Below are 27,301 nucleotides of genomic sequence, written 5' to 3'. Positions count from 1 at the left end.
ATCCAAGAACTTGAAAAGCGTTTAATCATTGTAATCATGACTAGAACATTATTGTTTTCTTTTGATAGGGGAAACCAATATTTCCTGTGATTTGGGTCTCGAAATGTTGCAATGCCAAGGGCCACTATTCCAACCCCGCTAACGGTTTTAGTGATATTTGAGGTCTTTGTTACAAAGCTATAATTTTATTCTCAAAAAATCCTGTGGTATTCTTACAATATAAAAAGGGCTATGGTTATTTTTAGAGGCGTGGATTTTTCAATAAAAGCGTGGGTTTTTAAAAAAAAATGTTTTTCCAACTAACCTTCAGAGGCTTGGACTTATTTTAAAAAATATGTTTCCAAATAAACTTCAGAGGCGTAGTTTTTTTAAAAAATATTTGTTCATTTATCCTTTAGAGGCGTAGATTTTTTTTAAAAATATTTTTTCATTTATCCTAAAAAATATTTGTTCATTTATCCTTTAGAGGCGTAGATTTTTTTACAAAATATTTTTTCATTTATCCTTCTGAGGCGTGGATTTTTTTTAAATATTTTTCTAACTCGCCTTCAATGGCGTGGATTTTTTTTAAAAATATTTTCCAAAGGACCTCCAGGGGCGTGGATTTTTTTAAAAATATTTTTCTAACTAACCTTCAGAGGTGTGGATTTTTAAAAATATTTTCCAAAGGACCTCCAGGGGCGTGGATTTTTTTAAAAATATTTTTCCAATTATCCTTCAGAGGTGTGGATTTTTAAAAATATTTTTCCAATTATCCTTCAGAGGTGTGGATTTTTAAAAATATTTTTCCAAGTAACATTCTGATGTGTGGATTTTTAAAAGTATTTTTCCAACCAACTTTCAGAAGCGTGGATTTTTAAAAATATTTTTTCAACTAACCTTCAGAGAAGTGGATTTCTTTAAAAAAAAATATTTTCCCAACTAACCTTCAGAGGTGTGGATTTTTTTAATAAAATATGTTTCCGACTAACCTTCCGAGGCGTGTATTTTTTAAAAAATATGTTTCCGACTAACCTTCCGAAGCGTGTATTTTTTTAAAAAATATGTTTCCAAATAAAGTTCAGAGTCGTAGGTTTTTTAAAAAATACTTTTTCATTTGTCCTAAAAAATATTTTTTCATTTATCCTAAAGAGGCGTAGATTTTTTTTAAAAGATATTTTTCATATATTCTCCAGAAGCGTGGATTTTTTTAAAAAATATTTTTCCAACTCACCTTCTTTGGCGTGGATTTGTTTCAAAATATTTTCCAAATGACCTTCAGGGGCGTGGATTTTTTTAAAAATATTTTTCCAACAAACCTTGACAGGTGTGGATTTTTAAAAATATTTTTCCAACTAACCTTCAGAAGCGTGGATTTTTAAAAATATATTTTTCCAACTAACCTTCAGAGGTGTGGATTTTTAAAAATATTTTTCCAATTAACCTTCAGAGGCGTGGGTTTTATTAAAAAAATATTTTTTCATTTATCCCTCAGATTGGATTTAAAAAAATATATATTTTCCGACTAACCTGCAGAGGCGTGGTTTTTTTAAAAAAATATTTTTTCATTTATCCCTCAGATTGGATTTAAAAAATATATATTTTCCGACTAACCTGCAGAGGCGTGGATTTTTTAAAAAAATATTTTTTCATTTATCCCTCAGATTGGATTTAAAAAAATATATATTTTCCGACTAACCTGCAGAGGCGTGGATTTTTTAAAAAATATTTTCCAACCCACTTTGGGTGGCGTGGATTTTTTAAAAAATATTTTCCAACCAACTTTGGGTGGCGTGGATTTTTTAAAAAATATTTTCCAACCAACTTTGGGTGGCGTGGATTTTTTAAAAAATATTTTCCAACCAACTTTGGGTGGCGTGGATTTTTTAAAAAATATTTTCCAACCAACTTTGGGTGGCGTGGATTTTTTAAAAAATATTTTCCCACTTGCCTGCCTTCGGTAGCGGGACCACCCTGCCAATTTTGCAGACTTCGGAAACGATGTGGTTGACTAGCGACAGGTGATATAATCGGCTCATCCAGTTGTTTCAGCATTACCATGGAGATTTCATCAGGGCTCAATGCTTTGTATGATTTAGCGTTCCTCACGATATTCGCACCATCATCCATTGTAAAATGTGGTGGTCCATCCTCGGCAGGAAGAGATCTAATGCGACGTAATACTTTTCTCTTCGCCCTGCCACTCCTGGGGTACTCAACAAACTGTCGATTGAAATGACTTGGGCACCTTTTCGGTTTCGTTTCCCACAATTCACTTATTTCGGCTTCAATGTTGAAACTTTTTAGAAGAGTTTACCTCTTGTTTCACTTATGCTCACCGACCAACCTATTAACTTCCGATGTCAGCTCCCTGACTCTGGGGTCACTGGGTTTGGCAAGACGACTAAGCTCATCACGTCCATTTGCTAATCCCGTCGTCTTTGCTGGATCTCACTTGGAGTATTCGACCAGCTGGTATTTGGCGAGCGAAAATCATGATTGTCGAATGTGCGGTGTTCAGAGGAAATCTGGTGGTCTACTGATGAAGACAATTATCAGGAGATGGTCAGATGGACTGCGGACTGGTAGGGGCATCCTCATTGACCTTGCAAAACGTACTCAGCCAGCTCTATACCCATTTGGCCGGTTCCGAGCAGTCCCATGGCTGCGGGTTTCGAATTGTCACACTGGAGTCACACAACAGCCGTGTTCCGGCTAACTACTGCCACCTCAGTGTACACATGTTTGTATTTGGATGACATGCGTATAAAACAGTGGCGCCCAACAAAATACCATCAAAACGTAACATATGAACAAATCAACAACCAAATTATATTTATCGTGTGTTTTTGTTCACTTACTACGTACTTGAGGGAGGGAAGCTAATTCAAAAACAACTCAGGGTGATCGCCCAAAGAAGAGCTTCCCTGGTATACACCTATGCTTTGATTCGTCGCTACCAGATATTTTGTAGTGACAAAGCCTTTTTGGCTTTAAACAAATGATTTTACAGTGGAGGCTAAATTGTCCGACATTTGGGTTCTTCCTTCTCAGGGTGATCGCTGAATATACAGTATTTACAAAGAAGGACTTCCCTCGTCGATACCAGGCACATCGTTTTGGCTTTAAACAAATGATTTCACAGTGGAGGCTAAAATGTCCGACATTTGGGTTCTTCCTTTCCAATTGTCTTCGCCTTTGGTCCACCACAGTCAATGCGATTTTTCATATTTTAGCCTCTATTTTCCGAAAGGCATTATTATTTCCAACTACATTTATCTGTGCCCAAAACTACCCATTTTCCGTAAAGAGTTGGTCCATTCCAAAAAAAAAAAAAAAAAAAAAAAAAAAAAAAAAACATTTAGGGACCTCAACATTTGGCTGGCTTTTAAAAATATTACTCCTCTAGTTTTGAATACCTTACTAGTATTCTCAAAAAAAAAAAATGTATAAGCAATTCTCCAAAATCGTTCCAATTTGTTTACTTTATTAATATTTTATTGTTGTTGGCGTTTTTTATTGTTGGACTGCAGAATTTTACATCTTTGTGTTTATTTCAGCTTTAGTCCATATTTTGTTGTATTCAAGTATTTGAATAACAACAAAATGTTTTACAGTGGATATGAAATTGATTAGTTGCGGGCGGAGGGTAGGGAATACTATAGTTTCAGTTGTCACCAAACAACTTCATCAGTACCCTTTTCCGCCGACTCTGTATCGATAAACAGGTCAATAAGCCCATCCAGCAAATTAAACAAAATGAGAAATTTGCTATATGGCCCTAAAACTGATTACCCTACAATTTGAGTCGAACTAAATAATTTTATATCCACCACTGTTTTTATGTCGTCTTTGCTTTGCAAAGAATACGAACATAGGAGTGTTGCTTCAATAAGCGGGGGTAAAACAACGAGAAAGTTGTTGTTTTTGCATTACGCATTGATCAACAAGGCCGTGCTGATGCCTATTATTGTTGTTGGCGTTTTTTATTGTTGGACTGCAGAATTTTACATCTTTGTGTTTATTTCAGCTTTAGTCCATATTTTGTTGTATTCAAGTATTTGAATAACAACAAAATGTTTTTTTATTAGGTCTGTTCGATAACTTTGCAAGTAAAAAGTACTGGCAAATACTTCTCAGTTATCTTTTACTGAACAAATTTGTCATCGAACAACATTTTATGAAGTTTGTCTAAATTTTGGTTTATCGAACAGACCTACTTTCAACAATAAGAACATTTGCGTATGATGTGTGTCGTTAATTATACGCACCAGGATTCTGATTGTTCAAATAGACACTTGCTAGATTCTAAAAATACACTTTTAAAAATATATCTATGTTTTGTGCATTCCTTTTGCAATATATTATTTCTCCCCCATTCCCTCTCTGTCTTCCATTCAGATCAATCTGATCAATAAAATAATTCCCACATATATACATATATTGTCCACCTATATTTTTTATTACCAACAACAAATTGCTCCAACATTATATTTCTTTGTTACGCTTCAAAACATTTTTGAGAATTTTCTCATAGGGGGGACAGTGTGCCTAGGAGGATGACTCAAGAGATTTATGTGGACTCCGAAGAAAGCAACAAACAAAATCAATAAATAATAAAATTTATTGTGATGATGATGGTGATCAACTCAAACATTTTTTTTTGATATTTCTGGTGGCTTTATGCTGGCGATTTTTGCAAAATTTATTATTTTTGTTTTTGTTATATTGGAAAATGGAGGAATGCAAAAAATCAGGCAAACAAAAAACATGTTTCCAATTTGAAAGCTTTCGGAATTCAAAAGCAAACAGAGACAATTTTCTTTTCTTTTGATAAGCTTAATACCTATAAAGATATATACACATATCGAATATGAAAAAGGGGTCCATCACCACTACCAGTAACAGCAACACCACTACCACAATAGTACACCGTAATCTATGAATGTGTTAAATGGTAGTCGATTAATTGCCATTTTCTTTTGATGGTATAGGTGAAAAGACAATCTTTGGCAGAGTACTACAGCATCATTATCATCATCATCATTAACTACGCTGTTGCGATAGCAGCAGCGGTAGCGGCAGCAGCCATTCAGTCCATTCTCCAACATATTATTTATTATTGCTACATACCAGGCAAGCTTACTGCCTGCCGCCTGACTGCTCCTTTATTTTCAGGCGTCATTGGCTCTGCCGCATTCATGCAAAGAAAACTCTTTATGGTGGTATCGATCAAATCGATGCGGATAGACAGACCTTTAATTCAATTTGGAATTACGAAAACTCAATTGAAAACGGGACGTGAAAACGCATAGACATAATTACGGAATTTTAATTATTGCGGTAGTGCTAGTAGTGACACACGGTAGTGGTGGACATATTTTTTGTAAAATAGTAACCGATTTTTTGTAATAACTAAAGGATAATTACAACAAGGATCGTTACAAAGAAATTAATAACAAAATCCAAGTGCCTGAGACATATTTTATACACCTTAAAATAAAAAAAAAAAAACATTTTTAAGACAAAATACCTAAAACTATTACGTAAAAACGCTATAAAAATAAGGAAATCAAATTTAATTATTGAAATTTTACAAATCAGATAAGTGTGAGTTTTTTCTAAGGAAATTCAATAAAAAAAAACCAGATTGAATATTCGTGATTTGTGTGGGAAAAAAACACAAGCATAAGAAGAAACAAAAAGTGGATGGAGTGGAGAAAAATTAAATTCATTGAAACATTTATATAAAAAATCAATTAAATAAAACTTAGTATGAAAATACTTGATTAGCAAAAATCAAACAAATATTAAATATGCTAAAGTGGCACCTATCCATCTTCAGTGGAGAGTTATAAAGTCTACATGTTTAAACAAAATATTTTTGTATCCTATTTTGAGCCTTCCAAGAATGAGACTATTAAAAAAAATATGATCCTGACAAATATGTAATTCTCGTGGTGATAAACAAATGTTTTTGGGCCAGAGAACTTAAACTATGAGCAAAATTAGACTCTGGCAAATATAGTTCTATAGTTCTAAGACTTTAAATCCTTCATTTATATAGCTTAAATTTACCCCGTAAGGAAATATTAAAATGTCATTCGTTTTTTTTATTTTTGGTTCGAAGTTTCAGGATTGTGAATAATAAATAATTCTAGAAATAAGACGTTGCTTTTTGTAGAAATTAGTTCCAAAAGGTATGGAAGCTGTACAAAAGTCCTTGAACGTCAGTAAAATCCAATTAAAATATAATTGGCATATCAATGTACATACATACATATGTATATGTGGGGCCACTTTTTGATATGAAAACTAAAATACAATCGAAAAGAAAAAAACTAAAAAAAAACAAAGCTCCTGACACATCAAACGTTTGTAGTTGTAAAGTATTTTAATATGGGGGAAAGTGGAGTAATGTCTTCATGGAGATTCCAATAATTAAATTAATGGTCTGAATATGTATAATCTACGCATATAGGGTAAATATGGTATATACATATGCGCATTGCTATGTAAACAAGAAACAGTCGCTTTGCCGACTGCTACATATCCTCAGCCTATGGCTGAAGATTCTTTTCACAGGTTCCAAAGAAGTTTTGAAAGATTCCACTAACAGACTCCCTCAACACAGTCGACACCAAAAAAATCCTTCTTATATATTTTTTTTAAGATTTGAGCCATTATAGAGAGAATAATGGAGAGCGTTGCTACAAAGACCACAGATACTACAAAAACTTTAGTAAGAGAGGTGAATAAAGGAGTGGTCCAAAATATTGGGACATTTCTCAGGAAGTATTGCCTTCGCCTTTCAAAAAATATAATTTTGTAATCATGATAAATGTCAATACTATCCGAAAAGTCTAAGCTACTTTTCGGGCTTGAGTGGATTGAAATACTTTTTTCCCAAAAAAAAACTTCTGTATTTAGGGGGGTTTTCAAAATGTTGGGCGTATGAACCGACAAAAGTATGGATAGGATTAAAGCTCAAAAATTTGCGGGGATAACGATAGATAGGGCTTTTTTATCACACTAGCTTACGAAATATCGCTGTAGACAGGGCCACTAGGAAAACCTTCGGTAAAAATGTCCAAAGGATCCTCGAACAGACCCTTAACCATACAAAAATGTTGAACATTTGTGTGGGTGGTACCACAAGGATTGGACAGATAGGACCCAAATTTGAACATAAACTAATTTTCGACAATATTTAGAGCTCCAAAGTTAGGAACAAATCGATTGCTGCGTTTATGAGATAACGCGCGTACCATTTTAGCGAATTTTTTCAAACTTTTGTGGGGAAGGTATCGGAAGGAGTGGACATAAAAGCACCACCTTCGAATTTCATCTAATACTCGAAGAAATATTATAATATCCAAAGTTTGGACGAACGCAGTATTCGGTTCCAGCTCTCTCTCCAGCCTCTACATATGGTGCCATAGGGGTTTTTAACAACTTTCGGGCTGTTTTCTCATGAAGTATGGACTTGCCCCTGAAAACAACGTTACTGTCTGGCAGATCCGTTCGAAATTTTGTGTGGGAGGTACCCGAAGGAATGGACCGATTGAGTCCATATTGGAACCTCATCTAAGTCTAGTAGAAATTTCACGATGTGCGAAGTATGGACCAAATCGGTTCCTTCCTTCAAGAGTTATCGCGCGCACAAATTTTCCGAACTTTTGTGGGGGAGGTACCGGAAGGAGTGGACCGATATAACCCATCTTCGAACTTAAACTAAGTTTGGACAAAATACTAGTTGTAGACCAAATCGGCTGATCCGTTCGAGAGTTATCTTGCGCTCCAACTACAAGTCAAGGTGTCACAGGGATCTTTTGTACCTTTCAGGCTATTTTCTCAGGAAGTATGGACTTGGCCCTGATGAAACTTATAGCGTCGTATGGGGGCAGTGAGTACAAGTTGCTACAACAAAAATCAAAGCGATTCGAGAACAGGTCCTAAAATGAACTTTTCCGAAATTTTCTGTGGGAGGTACCCGAAGAAGTGGACCGATTGAGTCCATATTGGAACCTCATCTAAGTTAGGTAGAAATTTCACGATGTACAAAGTATGGACTAAATCCGTTACGCCCTTCAAGAGTTATCGTGCGCACAAATTTTCCGAACATTTTCGAACTTTTGTGGGGGAGGTACCGGAATGAGTGGACCGATATAACCCATCTTTGAACTTAAACTAAGTTTGGGCAAAATATTACGAAAACCAAATTATGGACCGAATCGGTTGATCAGTTCGAGAGTTATCGTGCGCTCCAGTCAGCCAGACAGACAGACGGACGGACATGGCTAAATCAACTCCAAATAGCCTGAAACGAATTTCGTCCAAACATACTTGGGGTCTAAAACCATTATTTCGATGAGGCACATTTCGCCCGTATGAAAGTGTATATACCCTCGTTAGCATAAATGTTGAGGGTATAAAAACCATGGCTGGAGAAAACCAGCCTACCCTTGATGGGACGGAAGTTTCAGGAGGGGACGTATGTATAAGGGAAGGAAGTTGTTTAAGCAGCCCTTCTGGAGCAAACGATAGTCCTGAGTCTCAGAAAGGGTAGTGCTTTTGCTGGGGCCAAGAGACAGTTTATCGGATGACAAACTCGATACAACAGTCAATTCAGCGAAGGTTGTCGTCGATAATCCTAAGCTAATCCTTGGAACCTGGGCCGTCGTACGCACGGAAGGACGGAAGGTCCATCAGCCGAAGCCTATATAACAGGCCTCTCGAGGCCAGACGCTATTTAGGATGGAACTCCATGTTTCAGGAGGGGTCGTATAAGGGTACCCACTACAGAAGTTGTTAATACAGAAAACTTCTAGCCCTTCTGGAGCAAACGATAGTCCTGAGTCTCAGCCAGGGTAGTGGTTCTGCTGGGGCCAAGGGACAGTTTATCGGATGACAAACTCGATACTACAGTCAATTCAGCGGAAGTTGTCGTCGATAATCCTAAGCTAATCCCTTGAAACCTGGACCGTCGTACACAGGGAAGGACCGTCCATCAGCCGAAGCCTATATAACTGGCCTCTCGAGGCAAGACGCTATTTAGGATGGAACTCCAAACAAAATTTTGGCCGATAACGTTTTCACCGCCTCAACGAGCTCTACAAAAGGGTTGGCTAATGAGGAGAGGGCTCACCTTAGATCGATGCACTTCCTCAGGATGTATTTCGGCCCTTGTGCAATAAAATTCGGTAGCTTGAACAAAGGCTAGCCAGATCTACCACAATGAACCCAGATGTAGGGTCTCCAAGCAAAAACTACATATCTGCTTTCCATGAAGAAATCTGGCGCATTAGTTACGGGTCACTGCAGAATAATATCAAAGTCTTGTAAACGGGAAAGAGATGAAATTGCTGACTACTGCAGGTTATGCGATGATGAAGAAGAAACAGAGACAATCGAGCATTTATTATGTCCAATACTCACTACGCGGAAACTGGGAATCATGGTTGAATACCCTATCCATTCCCGCTCGGAATATTGCAGTCGCTCAAATTCTTATTGGGCGGAAATCGACCGCGTCGTGCAAGACATCTGCCCAGTATGTGGCATGGGCCCGCACGACACAAAACACCTTTTCAACTGCCCAGCCAAACCTACTCATCTAACTCCAGTGGATCTGTGGTTACATCCCAGCGAAGCAGCCACTTTCCTGGAACGAACGATACATACAAACATAATAACAAACACTGTTACAACAACAACAACCCGATCCATTCTTTTCGGTAGTGGTTGTCCTGACCAACAACTCTTCTAGTGGGATAGAGTTTATTGTGCAAAGTTTGGGACAAACCGGTTGCTCCCATCCACAGATTTTGTGTGCAAAATTTTAACAAAAAAATTAAAATTTTATGAGGGACCGATATGACCTTGATGATGGGTCATATCTACTGGATCTAAGTTTGGACAAAATATTACGACGTGCCCACTTTGGACCAAATGGTTTGATCCGTTTGAGAGTTATCGTGCGCTCCAGCCCGAGTGACCGACAGACAGACAGGGCCAAATCGGATTTAATTCGCTTACCGCTCATTTGAAAATGTCATTCCAAAATTAAGGCATCACTTAAAATTTTGAATTTAGGCGGAGTATAGCAACAGGTAGTCTTTAAGATCATATTACTTTTGGTTCAAAGCCTACTACATCCCTAGATGATGATACGAAAATTCCACACAAACTGCTTCGAAATGTGTCGTTTTCATGACCTTAAACGTGTTAAACCTGAAACAAAGTCATTACAAAGTTTGATGTTTCTCTCTCTATTAGAATTTCCGAACTTTGTGGATATTCTCCGCCGAATCAAACAAAAACTAAGGGAACTGCCAAGATTCTATGGAGAGAATCGCAACTATAGTCTTCTCTGCCTAAACCCTTGGCGGAAATGCCAAGTTTTCTGCAATAATAAATTCGTTGTTTTAAAATATTAATCTAAGATATTTTGAAAAAAAAATGCTATCCCAATAAAAACGCCGCCAATGTTCTAACGGGAAAATATGTTCTTCCTTTGTTTCCTTCTGCTGATACATCTCCCGTGGGGTAGATGTCATGGGAAGACGCTGGCTCATTTAAGCCAGCTTTGCGAGCTTTTACATTTCAAACTAAATCTCGATTCTCATGTTAAAGCAGGATAAAAATATCGCATAGGTTCCCATTTCAGTAACTTTCTTCTCCTAATTTCATTCATTTCTTTTAATTCTAATTATTTTATTTGATTTTATTCATATAAGTACTCTTTTCCCATTGTCAAGGATATTCAAGTTACTTGAATTATTTTTGTATGTCGCGCCATGGGTTTCTTAGCGGAAGACATGGTGGCAAAGCTGGCTTGGCTAATTTTTGATGTCTCTTTTGACCATTTATGTTTAATTGTTAAATTTCCCAGAGCCTAGAGCCGCTCCTGAAGATATGTGCAAACTTATTTGTACGTACAACATACCTGAGAAATTCCTCCCTTCTACTTGATGGATAGAAGATATTCTCCATTCCAATTTAAGCATTGTCAGGATGGGAATTAATTTGCTCCTTCTAGAGCGTGTCCTCGACAAAATACCATAATAATATTGAAGATTTAATATAAAGTTTATAAAGCAACCACTTCCACTTTTTTATGTTTGTGTTTTTTCTGCCACAAAAAAGTATTTATTTTTACAAAACAAAAAAAAATATTTTGTATTTTGTTTACCAAAAAATAATTGTAATCTAAATTTTAAGTGTCTCTATTTCAAATTTTACCATAAACTGTGCGTGTTGTGTCTAATATAAATAAATACATAATTAATAAAACAAAAAAAAAAACAAAACATAAATCATGAATTTCGGTTGGTTAACTGAAAAACCTGAAGCTCCCGAAGCTACTTGGGAAGATTTCAGCTATTTCTATCATCCAAAATATTATAAAGTTACCGTATCGGAACGTGATCATATCGAAAATACTCAGCTCTATTATAACGAAGCTGTAATAGCTGAGAATGAAGGATTGCTTGATTTTTTACCATTAAATTTTCTCTCATCGTTTTATATTATAACACATCAAGGTAAATTTTGTAGTTTAGAAGATTTATTTTCTTATAAAAAAAATATTAATGAAATTTTACGAAAATAATAACACAACAATACAAGTAGAACAATCGAAATAAAATGAAATAAAAATAGTGCTTCCTTAATATTTCCTTCCATTAAAAGATCCACTGTAATCCCTTCCCTTATATAAATCAATCACAATAATTAATAATAAAAATATGCATTAACAATGGAAGAACTGCAAAAGCTTTAAAATTGTAATTATTAAAATTAATTTAATTTAGAGACTCCTGGCGTCTATCATTAAAGGAGAAATTCGTTGCCTGAAATAGCAATATTGTTGTCGTCCTTGTCTTACAGGTGCATATATCTTCAATTATTATTATTCTCTCAACTTAACACATACTCTTTTGTGGTTAATAAGTTGTAAAACAATTTTTTTAGCACCAATGCTTCTATTCGAAATCAATTTTTAAAAAAAACGGTACCCATATCAGCAATTATTTAAAATCCTAAAGAAACATAAATAGCCAAATTTTAATATATGTATTTGCCAAAATATACATACATATTTTTCAAACATATTGTGCATTATGTTTAAAGTCACACAACCTCAATTAGTCTTCATATTTTATGATATTTGCAATTGCAATATTTTCTTCGAAAAATAACGATCAATAAATGTCGGAATTTTGTTGACATTTCATGCCATATCATCATCATCATCGTTGACGTCAACCTATATAACTCTTTGGAAAAGAATTTTTCCGATCAACTTTCGTGCTTACTTGCGTTGACAGTGTGTGAACATTTTCTTGAAACATGGCAGCTGATAAACATCACCAATAGACAAGAAAATTAGCGAAGTGAAAAGAATTGCATCCATCCACTTGTGTAACAGTTGGTCTGTCACATCACCAAGTAAATCAAGTGAAACACAGCGAATATTTTTTAAATGTGCAGAGAATGTAATTAGTTGCAGAGAATGCGAATGTACGTACTTTTTTATTTTTGTCGGACAAGACAGGCCATGTTTACATCAAAGAGGTTGTAAAAAATCTTGTCATTTGAATGGACAATTTCTTGTGATCTATGGCATATAAAATATATAAGATTTACTAAAACAGGTGTTTTAAGCGCATTTTACACTTGCACTTAATACAGGTGTTTTGGGAGTTTACGTCATTTATTTGACAGATATTCAGTGTGTTCGTTTACTCAAAATTTGTACAAATTGTTACTGGATGTTGTTCGTTTACTCTACAGTACAATGCAAAAGACCTTAAGGCCAGAACAGAATCAATCGTCGCTTGCTTTACTTGCTTCCCCAAATGTCAAATTATAAAGGAATGCCAGAGCCTCTTTGCAAATCCGCCTGCGTTCCCCTTTAGGAGGCTCTGGCATTCCTTTATAATTTGACATTTGGGAAGCAAGCAAAGCAAGTGACGATTGATTCTGTTCTGGGCTTTAGTCGTTTACAACAAGTTACTGGACTTGTACAAATTATTGAATAAACGAACACACCTATTGTATGGAACTGACAACTTAAAAGGATGCATGTTTTGTAAAACCTGTAAAATGTAAAATGCGTTTTAGGCTTCAGTTTAAACTAGAGTTGTTTAGTTTACAAATGAAACAGTTCAAATGAACGATTCATTGAAAAGAGCCCATGAACTTCATCAGTCAATACATGTAGTTCATTATAGTTCACTGAACTAATATCTGGGATCGACCGAATGATTAACGAAGAATTGAGAGAACTTTGTTGTTGTTGTAACCGTGTTTTTATTTTATGTTTGTAAGTTCATTCTTCTGGTTAATCTGGTTTAGGGTAGTTCTAGCAATGTGGCTACTTCGATGGGATGTAACCACAAATCTACTGCAGTTAGTTGAGTAAAGGTGCGAACAGAATGAGAAATTCATGCTTATCCAAGCCTAAATTTATGTAGAAGAATAAAGAAATGCATGATCGCATTTTAATTAGGTAGTACTTGGCCATTAGGCTTTTACATGAAATCAAGCGTGAAGCAAGCAACAAAGTTCATTATATTTTAACCTTCAGTTTGGCAAAATAGTATCGTGCGGGCCTGTGCTGCATGCTAGGCAGATGTTTTGCACGGTGTCATCGATCCTTGTCCTATTGGAATTCAAACGACTGCACCATCCCGAGCGCGTAATTAAACCAATACTACTCTGGTTTGTCGTGGCAGCTGATTCTCCTCAGTTGCGATAGATGGGGGATGTTCTCCGAGGTCCTCATTCACACGACAGTTGTTTATGGCATCTGCGATTGCATCCATGTAAATGGTACCTAAACCTGCTTAATAGGCTTGTTGATCTAGGGGTTCTCTCTTGTAACGTTGAAGTTCTCATGTTATATCTTGAAGATCCCTCCATACCATATTGTGATTAGGATGGCTCTCACGCTAACACCCGAGCAAGTACTGCAACGAAAGTATGTCATTGTGTTGCTGTGCTGGAAGAATCTTTGTCTCCTGATATAGATGGTCCACTGAAGACATGTGGAGGCACCATGTTGCAGTTCTCAGTGCGGCATTCTGACAGATTTGAATATGTTTCCATCGCGTTGCTATTATATTCGCTGACCATACTGGTGCCGCATAACTTACCATAGACCGACCAATCACGTTATATGTGGTCAGCTAGTTGTCTTTATTTGCAAACCATATGCTGCCATCGACCATGACATTCAACTCTATTATCACCTCTGTCATTGGTGAACAGAGGGACCGTAGATTTAGTGACGGATATTTGTTTATCCCTGCGTGGAAAATCGTGGTAAGATCAATCAAATAGGAGTTCAGCTTTTCACAAATAACATTCGGGAAGGTAACTGACTCCAAAATCGTACAAATATCCGCATACATTACGATTTCAAGGCCGTCTGAATGGGACGGAACACAGGAGAGATAGCAGTTAAACAGTTCCGGAGATATCACCCCACCTTGGGGAACTCCCTGCCTGTTTCACTCTACGGGTATTGGACTTCAAATATAATAAGTATCATTGATTACACGTACGACTGGCGTTCACACATATAATTGATTATCCATTCAGATTTGATTAACCATTCAGACCATTGTCTACTCGATGTCCTTAAACAGAGTGAAGTGCTTGACAGTGTCAAAGGCTTTTGATAAGCCAAGCGCCACAATCACTGTTTTATCACACGGCTTGCTCCGGTCCTCGATTAATATGTGTTGAGATAGTGTCCAGCACTGTTGTCTTGCTGTGCTGCTTAAGGAACCCATGCTTATGATCGGCAACTGGATAGCTATTTCTAAGCCTGGGGAGAACCAAAATCCCAAGGATCTTTGCTACGGACGAAATCTGTCTGCACTATTCACCTTTGCTGGCATCCTTGCTTGACGTCAGTAGCTGGAACAACCTGCCCATATTCCAGATTTCGGAAACGATGTGGGTGGCTAGTGACAGAATTTTCGTGAGATACTCGACTCCCAGCATATCCAGCTGTTACAGCATTACCATGGAGATTCTACTCCGTTCCTGATGACAATCGCTACTGGCGTTCGCACATAAAATTGATTATCCAACCTTTCAGACTTGGCCGGAGGGTTGTCTAATCGATGTCCTTAAACAGAGTGAAGTGCTTGACAGTATCAAAGGATTTTGACAAGTCAAGCGCCACAATCACTGTTTTATCGAACGGTCCTCGATTCATATGTGTGGAGATGGTGTGAAGCGCTGTTGTCGTACTGTGTTGCTTACGCAACCCATGTTTATGATCCGCAACTGGATAACTATTTTTAATCCTGGGGAGGACGAAAATCCCAATTGCCTTTGCTACGGACGCGAAATCTGTCTGTACGATTGATCTTTGCTGGTATTCTTGCTTGACGTCAGTAGCGGGACCACCCTGTCCATTTTCCAGACTTCGGAAACGATGTGGGTGGCTAGCGACAGAATTGTTGGTGAGATACTCGACTCCTGGCACATCCAGCTGTTTCAGCATCACTATGGAGATTCCATTCCGTTCCTGATGACATTCGCAACATCATCCATTGTAAATTGTGGTGGATCATCAAATAAATCCTCATAAAGTGGGTTAACCCGGCAAAAAGCTTTAGTGTAACCGTGCTACTAGGATTTTGGTTTGATATTCGTATTACTAAGATCTTTGTCTTTGCTATTTTAGATTGCATATCTGAGTATCTGGTGGACCATAGACAAATAATAGGTCTGTCTGGTTACACTAACATTTGTAGCAATTTGTACCAATTGTTGCTGGAAGTCGTCTGTTAACACAAAAAGTCAGCAAAAGAGAGCGATTCGAGAGCGACATTTTGACAATACTTTTACTGAGGGTTTGCAAATTCTTGCTGGTCAAATTTCTTCTAGCAAAAACTTGTAACTCTTCTACTTTCTGAAAACAATCAATCATCTGTTTTTAATTTTTCGTTGATTTATGTTTGTGAAAATTAAAAACAATTTTATTGCGGAAATAGCAAGTCAAATTGTATTATTTTTTTGTAAAACAATGTTGCAAAGTGGAAAAATCCATTTTTGGGTCATTTTCTTTTTTATTTTTAATAAAATTGCTTTCTTTGGTTCCTTCATTGGCGAAGAAATTGTTCTGTTTTGGCAAGTCAGCTGATTGCTTGCTGGTTTTTGCTGGGAAGGTGTCTGTTTACTTTTTACAATTTCTTGCAAAAGATAATAAAAACTCCTTACTCTCTGAGAAAGTTCTTGCTGGGAAAGTAACCAGACAGAGACAGACTAACTAGGCGTTTACACCAGACAGATTGTCTTCAAATACAACTCTGATTTACTAACATATACATACATTTGTCGTTTGTCTCTCAGCTGTCCATCATTTTTTCACAGACAGTCGGGTCGACAAATTTTTGACATTTTTGTGAAAAAGAAGTGAGATGACAATTAAAATGTGCTGAAAACAAAAGAATAGGTACAAAAACAAAATATGTGAACGGAAAACGAAAAGGAATCGATGATTTTCATACATAATTTTACAACTGTTTTTGAAGTTGTCTGGACGCCTACGTCACACAGGCAAGTTTTGGGTTTTTGACAATCAATACATGAACTCAACTGTCCTGTCATAAAACGCAGGGTAAATAATTACCATATGTTATCATACAACAGCTGTTGTGTTCCAAACAGGTGTTAAGATCTAAACAGCTGTTGCGTGTAGAAAGTTGTTGAGTTATAAACAGCTGATACAACTCAGGGTTCCATAGAGGGACTTATCGATATCTAAATCGATAACACCACAATGCATAAAAAACTGGATAGTGAACAATGGCCCAATTACAGGTCCCCAGCAAAATCAAATGATTTCGATTTGAGCTGTTAAAATTCATATTTGTCATTTGAATTCGCTGTGAGGTATAGAAATGTCAAACTGTACAGAAACAGGTAGATGCATCTCGAAAAAAGAAAATAAATAAAGTTAATGTTGTACACGTAAAATGTCAACATTTGTTGTGTTTTGTACATGGCAGAACTACCAGGTAGTGGTATCACACCAGCTGATCGAATATGAATCCCTTTATAAAAAATTATTTGTGTTGTAATTTCCCCAACAACATAAAGAAAGTTTTGACATAACATATTCAAAATTTTACGACGCCACTACCTGGGTAATTGTGCCATGGTTTTGTATGAGAATTTAATTTATAATAACTTATTTTAGCAGTTCAAGTTCGAAAAGCTGGTATTTTCTGTTTCGTCAAACAAAAATAACTCTTTTTCAACTTTTTCTTGGAAAATATTTTGTACGTGACAGAAAACAATTTTTTTGCTTCTGTTTATGAATTTTGACATTTAAAATCTTTGTTTTTCTTTGAATTCGCTTGCCTGTAATTGGGCCATGATAGTGAACTATGAATTACATATATTACTTAAAACAACTGAACTATATTGGGCGATCTTTCAAATAAACTAGATTTTACAACTTTAGTGTAAACGTGATTATAGAAACAACAAAATGATGAGAGTTTTATTTCTTAAGAAAACTACAACTTCCCATAACTTTCTAAATTCCTTCTCAAATTAAATGTTCCCTGCCTCCCTTTGTACTCACAACTAAGGAATTCCCCTCATATCTTATTTTATTATTCCTATCAAATCTTTTTTTCTTTCATTGGCTAAATAAAATAAATGTTACAAATTCTATGTGTAATTTAAAATTTCATTATAGCCATTCATCCGAATCAACATTGTATGCGGTTTTTAACAAAATGCATAATCTACAATTAAGAACAAATGTAAACAAGTGTCAGAATGCATTAAATGGGCAATTTGTGTGGGGGACCCGGCACACACAGAAAGCTTTCTAGCAACATATGCGCCAACAATACACTCAGACGGACAGACAGATAGGCATACGGACGAAGTGCAACAAAATTTCCGCAACGAAAATGAAATTAAAATTTTACAATTCACTAGATGAAGTCTTTGGGGGCAAGGGAATACAACATGATAGCTACTTTACATTATCCAACTATAAATCTGCCTTCTCTTGTTGTAACAACACATGAAATGAAATCAGATTCCTAGCTATGCCATAAAATTGTTTCTTTCTCTTCGTTCTTTTTTTGGGATGCTTGCATATTTTGACATTTTGCCAAGGTATCATAATTTTGAAGCAATTTGTTGTTGTTATTATTTTTGTTTCTCTGCATCCTCTCTCTCACAACAAACAAAGTAGAACTATTGACAAACAAAACAACATAAGAAATCATCATCAACAACATAGAAACTGACATTTTAACAACAAATCATGACACTTTAGCGACAATGGTCTGACACGCCAAATGACAGGCTAATTCAAATGGAACATGCATATCATAAACATACATATATTTTATGTATGTGTGAATATAGCATAGCTACTTGACAGTAGATAATATATTAACTTGTTTCTGTTTTCCTTCTTCATCCTATTTTCAACAAGAATATTAATTAAAAACTATATGTATTTTATACTCTTTGATGCATTAAAAATAAAAATGTTTTCTTTTGATTTCAAACATCTAACACAGCATTTTTTTTCGATTCAAAAAATATGATTAATGTAGCCAATATGATCTTGTTTTCTATTTTAACATATTTTTTTACTTTTAATACATTTCTTGTTGAAGAGTTTTACTGGCGCCATCTCTATATTTAACAACTTTTGAAAAATATAATTTTAAAGACACAAACAAAATTTTCCTAATTGATTTCAATTAATTAAAAATTTGCACATTTGTTTTGAAAAATTCGTAATAGCTTCGATTATGTTAAAGCATTTATCAATTTCTTGGAAAAAATGAAAAATCTTTTAAATTTATTGGGAGCCAATTTTGGGTATTACGAGCATAGACTTTTAAATTTAAGGTATATTAATAGGGATGGACTGTATATTAAAAAAATAGATCCCTGTTTAACTAGATATCATTCTCCTCTACACAAGAAGCCCTAAGCAAGACACTAACTTTTAGAAAACATTCCTGTTCTGGAAGGCAAGAAAAATGCATATGAAATATTAAAAATATTATCAGAATTTTAAAAATTATAAATTAATTCTAAATTCTGAATAATTATTAGGTGATAGTCCCAGTAACGCCTCCCTCCATCTTTTTGGCCACTCGTACTGGCATGTCCCACAAATTTTGTCTGCCGCTTTAATCTTCCAGGCTGAACACATTTCTTTTGGCTGCATCTTCATTCTGGGCATACTCTCATAGTCTTTCTCTGGGGGCTTCTTATTAGTGAATTCACGGGGAGTTTTCGTTCAGAATAAACCAGAATAATCAGAATTTTGAAAATTATAAAATAATTCTAAATTCTGTATAATTATTAGGTGACAGTCCCAGTAAAGCCTCCATTTCTTTAGCCAGTCTTACTGGCAGGTCTCACAACCTTTGTCTGCCGGTTTAATCTTCCAGGCTGAACAATTTTCTTTTGACTGCATCTTCATTCTGGACTTACTTTCATTATCTTTCTCTGGTGGCTTCGGATTAGGGGTTATTCTGAATGAAAACTCCCCTTGAATTCTGTCGTTTCCTGGCGCTTTAACATAACGGAGAAGGTTACAATCCTTCTCCCGCCCTTCTTTAGCCGACCCAATACTCATACTTGGCTTCGCGACGCACCTCGGAAATTGCTAACTCTTTCGTAAAGAAGCATTTTTTCGACCTCCAAACTCCTAGGGTTAGTCTGCATCATCATTGGCCACTAGCTTTGCAGGCAATTCAACACCGTTTCAGCTGAACGACGCGCTCTCTCTGCCAAATCTTTTCTTTTTATACCCTCAGCCTTTAGGCTATGAAGGGTATATACACTTTCATACGGGCAAAATGTGCCTCATCGAAATAATGGTTTTAGATCCCAAGTATGTTTGGACGAAATGTGTTTTAGACAATTTGGAGTCGATTGAGCAATGTCCGTCCGTCTGTCTGTCTGTCTGGCTGGCTGGAGCGCACGATAACTCTCGAAGGGATGAACCGATTCGGTTCACATTTTGGCTTTCGTAATATTTTGTCCAAACTTAGTTTAAGTTCGAAGATGAGCTATATCGGTCCACTCCTTCCGGTACCTCCCCCACAAAAGTTCGAAAATGTTCGGAAAATTTGTACGCACGTAACTCTTGAAGGGTGTAACCGATTGGGTCCATACTTTGCCCATCGTGGAGCGTGTACCAGACTTAGATCAGGTTTTAATATGGACTCAATCGGTCCACTCCGTCGGGTACCTCCCACACAAAATTTTGGAAAAGTTCAGTTTAGGAACATCTCTCGAATCGCTTTGATTTTTGCTTTAGCAACTTGTATTCACTGCCCTCCATACGACGGTATAAGTTTCATCAGGGGCAAGTCCATACTTCCTGAGAAAATAGCCTGAAAGTAGCAAAAAAACCCCTATGACACCGTGTGAGGAGGTTGGAGGGCAAAATAACTCTCGAACAGGTCTGCCGATTCGGTCCAAAGTTTGGCCCTAGTAATATTTTGTCCAAACATAGTTTAAGTTCGAAGATAAGCCATATCGGTCCACTCCTTCAGGTACCTCCCCCACAAAAGTTCAAAAATGTTCGGAAAAATTGTGCGTACGATAACTCTTGAAGAGAGTGGCCGAATTGGTCCATACTTTACACATCCTAATATATCTACCAGATATAGATCAGGTTCAAATATGGACTATATTTGTCCACTCCATCCGGTACCTCCCACCCAAAATTTCGGATACATGTTCAATTTAAGACCTGCTTTCGAATCACTTTGATTTTTGTTGAAGCAACATGCATTGCTGCCTCAATTGCGATGGTAAAAGTTGTTTCAGGGGCAAGTTCGTACTTCTTGAGCAAACATCCCTGAAGGTCTAAAAAACCCCTATGGTACCATATGTAGTGGATGGAGATCCATTCTTTTTAGTATCTCCTCCGCAAAACTTTTGATATTAAATCCTAATCAACATTTTTGTCAGTTCAAACGCCCAAAATTTTAAAACTCCCTAAATACATGCGTTTTTTGGAAAAAAAATTGTTTCAATATACACAGGCTGAGGGTATATCTCTGTCGGCAAAGCTGACTGATACTTTTTTACTTGTTTTAATTTCATTACATCTTCCTTCACAGCCGTGACCTCGCTTCTGTCTCTTGGTTAGCCGCTAGTAATTCTTCCTTGGCTTCCTCAGCCTCGAGCAGAGCATTCTTGATTTGTTCATTTGTAGTCTTAGCTAGCTTGACTGCAGATTTAGCCTCTAAACTCTTGGTCTTACTATCTGCATACTTATTGGTCACTAGTTTTGCAGGTAATTCAACTCGTTCCGTTTCAGCTAAACGACGCGATCCCTCTCTTCCTCTGTGCCAGCCAATTCTTTAATTTCATTACTTCCTCCTTCACAGCCTTAACCACGCCTTCTGCCTCTTGGTTAGCAGCTAGTAATTCTTCCTTGGTTCCTCAGCCTGGTGCAAAGCATTCTTGACTTGTTGCTTTAGAATCTTGACTTCAGGATATCATGTCATTTCCCATTGCTTCGACAGTTCCATTTCCAACATAGCCGCCACCGTGGGGACAGGTCCATTTTTTTTATTCAGTCCACGGACTTCCTTTTTGAGCTTTCCATCCTTTTTGAGCTTTCAGGAAGCATGGACTTGCCCACGAAAAAAGTATATCTTTGTAATCAGAATCATCAGTGGCTACCTTCGAAGAAAATTTCAAAATAATCCTCAAACAGTCCTCAAAGTGCACTTAAGTAAAAAATTGTAACTTTTGTCGAAAGCTCGACAAGTGGTCGTAAACAGGATGAAGTCTTCCGGAGAACAGCAACCTGTCGCAAAGAAGTCGACACTGTGACAACTGGTCAATCCGTCTTTTTTGTAACCCTCGGGGACGACGAAAAATATTGAAGATTGCAAAAACAAATAATAGACAAGCCTGATCACAATAGGGGATAGAAGATACCAAGGAACGGTCCTGACCGGCTTTAACATGACAAAGCCCAGGATTTATCTTGGTCCCTCCTTCATCTCAAGTGGACACTGACCTCCCCGTGGTGTCACCTGGGGAACTGCCTTTAACACTTGTTAAAGGTAGTGAGCTAACATGTGCCGAGCGTTCACCCATAAGAACGTTAAAAACTTGGGTTTGGGCGTCGGGTTAGTAACCTTCCCCTAGAAAAAACAGCCTACTATGAAAAAACGAAAGAAAAGAAAAACAAACATCTCTAAAGTTGACGAAACTTGAAAACGTTTTAAGGACCATGATCTGCGATTCTCCACCTGGAATGTTCGCACTCTTTATATGGAAGGTGCAGTTTACGCATTGGCAGATGTACTTAAAAAGCACAAGGCCAACATTACTGCCATACAGGAAATACGATGGAACGGGAAAGGCGTCACAACAACACCTAAAGGTGACGCACTGTATTATAGCCGCCATGACACAAAGCATGAGTTTGGTTACGGATTTATAGTTGGTCGGAGGTTAAAACATCTGGTCTCCAGCTTCACCCCAGTGAATGAAAGACTCGCTGTAATTCGATTAAAAGCTAAATTCTTCAACATCAGCTTTATTTGCGCTCATGCTCCCACTGAAGACAAGGACGAACAGACCAAAGATATATTTTACGAGCGCTTAGAAGAAACATATGACCGTTGCCCTGCCCATGATATTCAAATTATACTAGGCAATTTTAATGCCAAAATTGGAAAGGAGAATATCTTTGGCCCAACAGTCGGGAAATTCAGTCTCCACAGTGAAGCATCTGACAATGGTAGGAGGCCGATAGACTTTGCAGCTGCAAAAAACATGGTAGTTAGCAGTACCAGATTTAATCATCTCGATATTCATAAGGGCACCTGGCTGTCTCTAGATCAGAAAACAAGAAATCAAATTGATCATGTTGTGATAGATAGAAGACATTCATGGAGCGTGTTGGATGTACGACCGTTCCGAGGCGCAAACATTGATTCGGACCACTACCTTTTTGCACCAAAGGTACGCACCCGCTTAAACGTAGGAAACAAAGTACGAACAGACACAACACGAAAGTTAGACATCGGTAAGCTGCAATCGCAACAGATAGCCACAGCATATTCCACTCAACTAGCCCAATTGCTTAATCAAAGCACTCCTCATCCCACTAACATATCAGCGCAATGGCAAATCATTGCCCACTCCATGCAAACAGCCGCAAAATCCATACTTGGATACCTGAGACCTCCACCAAGGAATCCATGGTATGACCAGGAGTGTCGTACTGCTACCGAAGAGAAAAATGCGACATATAGGGCTACTTTACAATCAGTAGCAACGCGTAGCGCACGAGAGAGGTATCGCAGAAAAGGAGAGAGGATAAACGTCTTTTCCGCAGGAAAAAAGAGACAGATGGAAAAGCGGGAGTGTGAACAAATCGAGATGTACAGAAGACAGAATGAAGTCCGAAAATTCTACCAAAGAGTGAAACATCAAACTGATGGCTTTGGAACTGGCGCATCCTCCTGTAGAGACCAGCAAGGTAATCTGGTAACTGATACAGATAGTGTGCTAAGGATATGGAAAGAGCATTTCCCAAACTGTTTGTATCCAATAGTAGCGAAGTCGCGAAGATACCACAGATCAAATCCCAGAAAATGGTATTGAATGTATACCACCCGCCCAAGATGAGGTAAAGACAGCAATAAACCTGCTGAAGAATAATAAGGCAGAAGGAGCTGATGGCCTACCAGCCGAGCTGTTTAAAACCGGAGGCGACACGCTGATAAGGTGTATGCATCAGCTAGTTAGCTCCATCTAGCAGGAAGAACGCGTACCCGACGATTGGAATCTGAGCATCCTGTGTCCCGTCCATAAGAAAGGAGATAAGTCTTTATGCTCCAACTATAGGGGCATAAGTCTTCTCCCTATCGCCTACAAGATAGTGTCAGGGATATTGTGCGAACGACTAAAGCCCATGGTCAACGAAATAATTGAACCATACCAATGCGGCTTTAGACCTGACAAGTCCACCATTGACCAGATATTTACCCTGCGGCAAATCCTGGAGAAGACCCAAGAGATGCAGATCGACACCTACCACCTTTTTGTCGATTATAAAGCAGCCTTCGACAGCCCGCTACGTTCAAAGGTATTCCAAGCCATGTCTGAATTTGGTATTCCTGCAAAGCTCATTCGGCTTTGTAAAATGATCTTCAGTTGAAACAGGAAAGAACCTCTCCGAAGAGTTTTGTACCAAAAGAGGTTTCAGGCAAGGATACAGCCTTTCATGTGATCTTTTCAACATCCTGCTTGAAAAGGTTATACGAGAGGCAAACGTCAAAAGAAGTGGCACAATCTACACCAATAGACACATGTTACTTAGAGGTAGTTTACACTATCTATCAATGTCATACGACACGAAAAAAACCCTTCCATATCTACCCACGGAGGCAATGTGGAGACGTAGTTTTTTTATATTTTTGCTGGTGTGGGCCCACAGAGTAAATGGCGTCAGGAAAATCACCAATATTGCAAATATTAGCGAATATATCGACGCCTCCAAACAATAGTATGCTAAGTCGACTTAGCATGTTTTCAAGTTCTTTACATTTTTATATTTAACGTCCTTTAACTTAAATTCTGTCAAATTTTGGTAATGATCGGACAATCCGAACAGAAGTTATAAACAAATATTTACTTAGCATAGTACTGAAGGTCAAAGAAATTTCCAAACTTTTAGAGCTTGTCCTGCAAAACTCGCTTTTCAGAATTAGCAAACTATTATATGGAGGTGTCGAACGTCATCTAACTTAAATTCTGTCTAAGTTTGGTAATGATCGGTCAATCCGAACAGAAGTTATAAACAAATATTGACTTAGCATAGTACTGAAGTTCAAAAAAATTTCCAAACTTTGAGAGCTTCTCCTGCTAAACTCACTTTTTAGACTTAGCATACTATTATTTGGAGGTGTCGATATAACGATGGAAAATTTCATGTCATATGACATTTATGTATAGTGTAAACTACCCCTTACTTATGCTGATGATATAGACATCATGGAACGATCAGTAAGAAGTAACCGATACCTTTATGAAGGTCGAAGGAGAATCTGCTAAAGTGGGTCTGATCGGACCAACTGTTGAAGTTGGTTCCTATAATTTTGAGGTAGTAAAAGACTTCGTATACCTCGGCACCGTCATAAACACAACAAACGACATCAGTTGTGAAATAAAAAGAAGAATTGTATTGGCCAACAGATGCTACTTTGGCTTAAGTATGCACTTCAAAAACAAAGCCACAACTCGCCAAACAAAAATAACGCTTTACAAAACACAGATACTACCCGTGATGATGTATGGTTCCGAAGACTGGGTACTTGCGCAAGCAGATAAGACAGTGCTTGGCGTGTTTGAGAGAAAAATTCTTCGAAAGATCTACGGACCGATCTACGTTGACGGTGAATATCGACGTCGTATGAACCACAAGCTGTATCTGCTATACAACGACATCAATCTAGTTAAACGTATCGCGATGCAGCGATTGCGTTGGCTAGGCCATATAATAAGAATGAGCGATGATGAACCCGCTAAAAAAGGCGTATAAATTCGAGCCACATGGCGGTGCACGCAGAATTGGCAGGACAAAGAATAGATGGCGCAAACAAGTGGAACAAATAGGATCAAATAGGTTGATCCGTTCATGAGTTATCGGACAGACGGACGGGCTAGGCTAAATCGACTCCAAATTGTATGAAATTGATTTCGTCCAAACATACTTGGAGTCCAAAACCTTTTTTTAATGAATCACTTTCTTGGTCATATAAAAGTGTTTTTAACCTCGTTAACCTAAATTTTTTTAAGTTCTCAGCTACAGATTTTTCGAAACATCTTTGTCAATTTCCTCTCGGTTGCTGGACAACCGGTTTTCATTAAGAAACTACATTTTAAACGATGTACATGCGTTTTATCTCCCTTAAAAAGACTTCCATAGTAGTACTACCATAAAACAGAGAAGAAAACTCTTCCGATACCTCTGGACGTCTTCTTCACAGATTACGGAATTGGAACTGGATTCCCCTTCGTTGAAAATTCTCGCAAGAATATGTAAATATTCTCTTTTAATTGTAACTTTGAAATTTTCGGAATTCGCCTTGAACTTAGAACCGACTAACCCATGATCAACCACTGTTCACACAACCTGTTGATTGACTAGAAGAGCATGACATTTACTGGTATGTCGATTTTTTTCTCCTCGCTCCTTGAAAATGTACGGTAGTGTCACATTCAATAAGAATTTGCAAAAATTTTGGGTTTTCAAACAGACCTAATGTTAAGTGGACATAGGAAAACTAATGGTTCAATAATTTCAAAGTTTAAAAGGTTACTTGGAAAAATCCTAAATTTTTGTATTAAATCCTCATCTGTGAATTGATAGTGTACCTATTATATAAATAATGTACGGCATTATGTAGCCTTCAACCTCTCCAAAGCTCTAGATTTCATCACTGGCTCTTAATTTATTTCACATCATCGATCTTATCATCCACACAACCACAACATGATTATCATTATAATAACAACGATGATCGGCATAGTCCATATGGCAGACTGGCGCTAGTGACCCATATGTGAAATTTTTCAGTGAATACGAACGCAAATAGTTTATTGAATGTCTGTCCGGGTGTTCTTTATGTGCCGCTTTTAAAACAAACAATGTACATATGTTTGTATATTTATGACAATGTATGTTTATAATTTTTTTCGCATATCTTCTGTGCGATTCTAAAACATTTGGCACGCGTCAGTGATTTATAGAAAATTTTACGGTTTTTTTGGTTGTTTATCACTTTGGATGATGATGTTGTTGTTGGGGTTTAGCTTCTTCTTTTTCTCCGTCTTTTTGGGAGAACGTTAATATCGTTAAAAGGCTTTTTAATTAATGGTTCTGTGCGTTTAGTGTTTATATTAACTTGGCTTTAATGGCTCATAATGTGGAAATAGTTTATTTAAGTTATGGGATTTAGATTAATTTATGATCAAACAAGTCCTTTTGATGTGTAATTTTCTTGGATTTTTTTTATGGAATTAAAAATACATTCAAACATGAGTAGTACATGTTTGTAGTTTTTGGAAGCGCTCTTGGACCTATGGGCTAGGTTCTCATTTATAAAATAAATTGAAAAATTTAAAGTTTCAAATATTTCATTCGAAATTGTTTATTCCAAAATTTCTATAGATTTAAAAAGAAATTAAAATTAATTATTTAAAATTATAAAATATATTTTTTTCTTTATCCTTGAAAATAAATTATGGCATTTCGCATATA

The 27,301-nt window shown here is 37.0% G+C and overlaps 1 protein-coding gene across 30 annotated transcripts in view; it reads left to right on the top strand.

The window, feature by feature from the left end:
- cher (filamin A protein cher) overlaps window positions 1-27,301 on the top strand; it is a 261,724-nt gene that overhangs the window by 222,373 nt on the left and 12,050 nt on the right. Inside the window, exons 1-2 of one of the 30 annotated variants that reach the window (XM_073961918.1) lie at window positions 5,175-5,344; window positions 11,203-11,525. The exons of 26 other annotated variants lie outside the window; for them this stretch is intronic. In XM_073961918.1, coding sequence (XP_073818019.1) covers window positions 11,300-11,525 — 226 coding nt within the window. In that variant the 5' untranslated portion in view covers window positions 5,175-5,344; window positions 11,203-11,299. Of the gene's footprint in view, window positions 1-5,174; window positions 5,590-11,202; window positions 11,526-27,301 lie in introns of those variants that run through there. 3 more of the 30 variants (XM_073961917.1, XM_073961924.1, XM_073961922.1) reach the window with 3 other exon arrangements.

The sequence above is a fragment of the Musca autumnalis genome, unplaced genomic scaffold (genome assembly GCF_047663935.1).
Source record: "Musca autumnalis isolate F117 unplaced genomic scaffold, ASM4766393v1 scaffold_1, whole genome shotgun sequence".
Lineage (NCBI taxonomy): Eukaryota > Metazoa > Arthropoda > Insecta > Diptera > Muscidae > Musca > Musca autumnalis.
The sequence above is the reverse complement of the archived record's forward strand: the minus strand, read 5'-3'. Positions and strand labels throughout refer to the sequence as shown.